The sequence below is a fragment of the Mandrillus leucophaeus genome, unplaced genomic scaffold, assembly GCF_000951045.1.
Source record: "Mandrillus leucophaeus isolate KB7577 unplaced genomic scaffold, Mleu.le_1.0 Scaffold555, whole genome shotgun sequence".
NCBI classification, from domain to species: Eukaryota; Metazoa; Chordata; class Mammalia; order Primates; family Cercopithecidae; genus Mandrillus; species Mandrillus leucophaeus.
The window spans coordinates 269,476-273,136 of NW_012105975.1; the positions used below are offsets into that span (position 1 = coordinate 269,476).

At 62.3% G+C, this 3,661-nt stretch overlaps 1 protein-coding gene across 1 annotated transcript in view; it reads right to left on the bottom strand.

Moving 5' to 3' along the window:
* Window positions 1–775: 775 nt before the first annotated feature.
* Window positions 776–3,661, bottom strand: part of B3GNT7 (UDP-GlcNAc:betaGal beta-1,3-N-acetylglucosaminyltransferase 7) — a 20,315-nt gene continuing 17,429 nt past the window's right edge. Inside the window, exon 7 of the mRNA XM_011998092.1 lies at window positions 776–2,295. Within this exon, the coding sequence (XP_011853482.1) occupies window positions 1,101–2,295 (1,195 nt within the window). The 3' untranslated portion in view covers window positions 776–1,100. The remainder of the gene's footprint in view (window positions 2,296–3,661) is intronic.

Genomic DNA, 3,661 nt, shown 5'->3' on the forward strand with positions numbered 1-3,661 from the left:
CTGAGGTAGGAGGTGGCAACTTTCTGCACCCACCCCCACGGCTGATCCATCCCTTCACCGGGCAGATGCTGGTCTGCTAGGCCCTGGAGAAGCAGGGTGCGGTGGGGCAGGGCTCTGGAGGGGGCTGGGCTGTGAGGGGCCTGGGGGTGCTGAGGGCAGGCAGCTGGAATGAGGGAAGGGAAGGGAGGACACCACCCCCTCCTGAAGCCTGGAGCCTTCTCCCTCCAAATTCTTCATAAATAAAACTTCACAGTAATAGAGGAATGTCCACTTCCAGGGCCAAACCGGCTGCTTTCCAGCCAGGGAGCCAGGCCTGGGCTGGTGGGGGCCGCGGGAGGAACTCGCCTTGGGTGGGGGTCAGCAGCGCCGGGACTTCGGGGGGCCAGGAGCACTGCTCTTCTGCCCTGTGTCGGGGTAGGGTAGGACTGCAGCCCCAGGGAGGTTCTGAGGGGTGCTGAGGTAGTCAGAGCGGTCGCCCTTCCAGACCTTATAGGACACAGCCAGGAGCCGAGGCCCTGGAGCAGAGGCAGCCGTCTCCAGGCAGGCCTGGGGCTGCGGAGAGCCTGCTGGGCTCTCTCTCCCAGGAGACCAGGGTGTGGACTACTGGGTGCCTGTGAGCCTGCACAGGGTTGAGTTTCTCCTGCCAGGGCCACCTGGCCTCTGGGGAGACTGAGGCATTTCACAGAAGACTCTTCCCTGTGAAGACAAGGGGCGGTCACAGACCCATCAGGTCAGGCCTAGCCCAGGTACCTGAGCACAGGGTTGCTCCAGAGGTCACCAGGACCTCCCACTCCACGTCTGAGGGGGCCAGCAACGGACCCAGGTCAGGAGGGCTGCCAGGGCCTGGCGCCTTGCTCCTCAGAGAGGGCCTCCACACTGGGCAACTCCAACTGTTCCTGGGCCTCAGTTTCCTAGAATTATCCATACAGGGAGGTCACTTTCTGGCTACCTGCACCCCACCACACCCAGTGGCACGTAGGCCTCAACCCTCCACCTCCCCTTGGGTACCAAGGGCTAGGCCTGGGCACTGCGGCTCCAGCCCCAATACCATGGGGACTCAGGAGCACGTGCCCTGGCCTGTCCCAGTGGCCCGGCTGGGGTCAGAGCACCTGGAGCTTGCGGGAGCAGGTGAGATTGCTGTGCACCAGCCCCCACATGGCCAGCAGCTCAGGGGGCAGCAGCTTGTGCACCACCAGCATGGCGCGGAAAAAGCACGGCTCCTTGTTCATGCGGCTGTTGCGGTTGCGGGAGATGCCAAAAGTCTTGAAGCCCTCGTGGGCCATGGGCCGCACGCCCAGCACCTCCAGGCACATGCCCAGAAAGACATCGTCGATCGGGTAGAGCTCCAGGGTGTCGCAGGCATGGTGCAGGCGCCGGGCCAGGCTGCCGGCCATGAGGAAGCCACCACCACCTGCGTACGGGGGATAGCTGGCCTTGCTGTACAGGGCTCCGGGGATGTAGTATTTATTGTCTTTCCTGCGGATGGGCCGAGCGTGCTGCAGGACGTCGCCCACGAACAGGTTTTCCTGTGGCTGCCGGTCTGCCAGAAATTCTAGCAAGTTGGTGGGGTTGACGAAGACATCATCGTCGCCTTTGAAAATGAAAGGGACGTGGGGGCAGTAGATGTCCAGCCACTTGAGGAAGTGGATCTCCTTGAGGGTCAGGTTGAAGAAGGTGTCGAGAAAGTCCCACTGCAGGATGTCGCCGTAGAGGCGGTCTTCATAGGCCAGCAGCTGCTGGTAATGCGTGCGCTCCTCCTGCTTGGAGGCCGTGCCCAGAAGGAAGAGGGTGCGCACTGCGCCTCGGCCCCTACCAGCGGACTCCCGCTCGCGGCCCCAGGTCTGGCGGATGGCCTCGCGGCGGTCGTGCTGCGTGATGACCGACTTGACAACCACCAGCAGGTAGACATCGCCCCCGCACTTCTCTGGGTGGTTCAGCAGCATGGGGAAGTAGCGGCAGTGGCGGTAGAAGAGAAACTGCCGGAACTGCGGCTCCAGGCCCTTGAACCAGGGCTGGCGGGTCAAGTTGATATTGGCTGAGCAGTTAGTGGTGGTCACGTCCCAAGCCTGGGGCCCCTGAGAGGCCATGGGCGTAGGCGCAGCCACATCTTGCAGGTTCTTCCAGAAGTTGTTGGGGTTCACCAGCTGTCCATTTGGTTTCTGGGCCTTCTGTGGCTCCAGGGTGGGTGGCAGAGGCTCCTGCAGAAACTGACGAGGGGTGAGACTGCGCTGGAACACTGTCAGGGCCACGAGCAGGCCCAGGGCCAGGCACAGACTCCGGTAGATGGTTTTCTTCCTGTGGGGGAGAGTGGACGGTACAGAGGAGAGAGAAAAGATGAGCCCAGGACTTTCCTGGCGCCCTCCTTGGAAAGCTGGGTGGTCCCAGATGGGCAAGTGGACCTGGGCACAGGCTCAGTCCCGGAGCCCCTAAGTGGTCAGGGGAGGGTCCCGCTTCCTCTCCCACCGTGCCCTCTCTCTCGCCCACCGTGCCCTCTCCTCAAGGAGCACTGAGTAGTTTTTACAACCTCTCTGGGCCACAATTTCTTCTTCCCCCAAATGGGGCTAAAACACAGGATTGGAGTGCTGTATAAAGCACCAGGAAGTGGGTATGCAGTTGGGGGAATGCTGCCACCTTATCAGGAAGGTGGAAACCTCTGCCCTGTTTCCCACCCCTGGAACCCCAATGCCTTTCATTTCCCTGTGCAACCTCCACAGCAGTAGGTATCGGTATCATTAGATGACTCACAGCCAGAGTCATTGAGAGGGCACCCTCTGACCCTCTGTGCCGCCTGGGTGCTCCATCACATGTGGGGCACACTGGAGAGCAGCTTGAACTTAGGACCTGAGGAAGACTGGCCCTCCTCCCCCTTCTCCAGTCTGTCTCAGGCAACAAAGAGCAGCCCTCATGGTTGATGGAGGCCCAAGGATGCAGTGAGCACCTCTAGCATGGCACTGGCTCACCCCTACCTTAACATCCCCAGCTCATAACACCCCATTAGAAGACATGAGGCTCCAGCTCTACTCCCTGGGAGGGGACACATTTGCAGCCCCAGCCCTTGAGGGACCCTCCTTGCCCAGAGACCCCCGTCACACCCATTTCAGAAGGAGAAATTAGAGCTCTCTGCCAGGAGTGCTGGTTGTCCCAAGCCCTGGGGCCTGAGCCCCTGTCCTGAAGGACCTCCTCTCTTCATCTCACCCTCCAGGGGCTGCCAGGACACCTGCCCGACCCTCTCCAGTGCAGACCTGGGGGCTCAGAGCTCTGGGGATGCCGAGTGGCCTTCCAGGGTCAGCCTAGCAGAGAGATGGCGCTGACCTCCAAGGGGGAGGAGCAGGGTGGCAGGAGAGACAGGGAGCCCGTGGAGACGCCTGGGATGCCCTGAGGGCTGGCCTGGTTGCAGGTCCAGGCCCCAGGGTGAATGCAGGCTGAGCCCCATAGAGCGACGTTTTCTCCATAGGGTCCCCAGGTTGCCAGGGCACGTAGTTGGAGGAAGACAGGGGCACCTTAGGTGCGGGCTGGGGGTGTGACCCAAGGTCTAGCTCTCCCGGGAGGGGAACGGAGGGCTCCGGATTCGGCCCTGCCAGCCCTAGGGGTTCCAGGGAAGCCGCCCACCGAGGCCGGGACGGGGGAGGTCGGGGGTGCACCGGGAGGGCAGCGAGGCCCT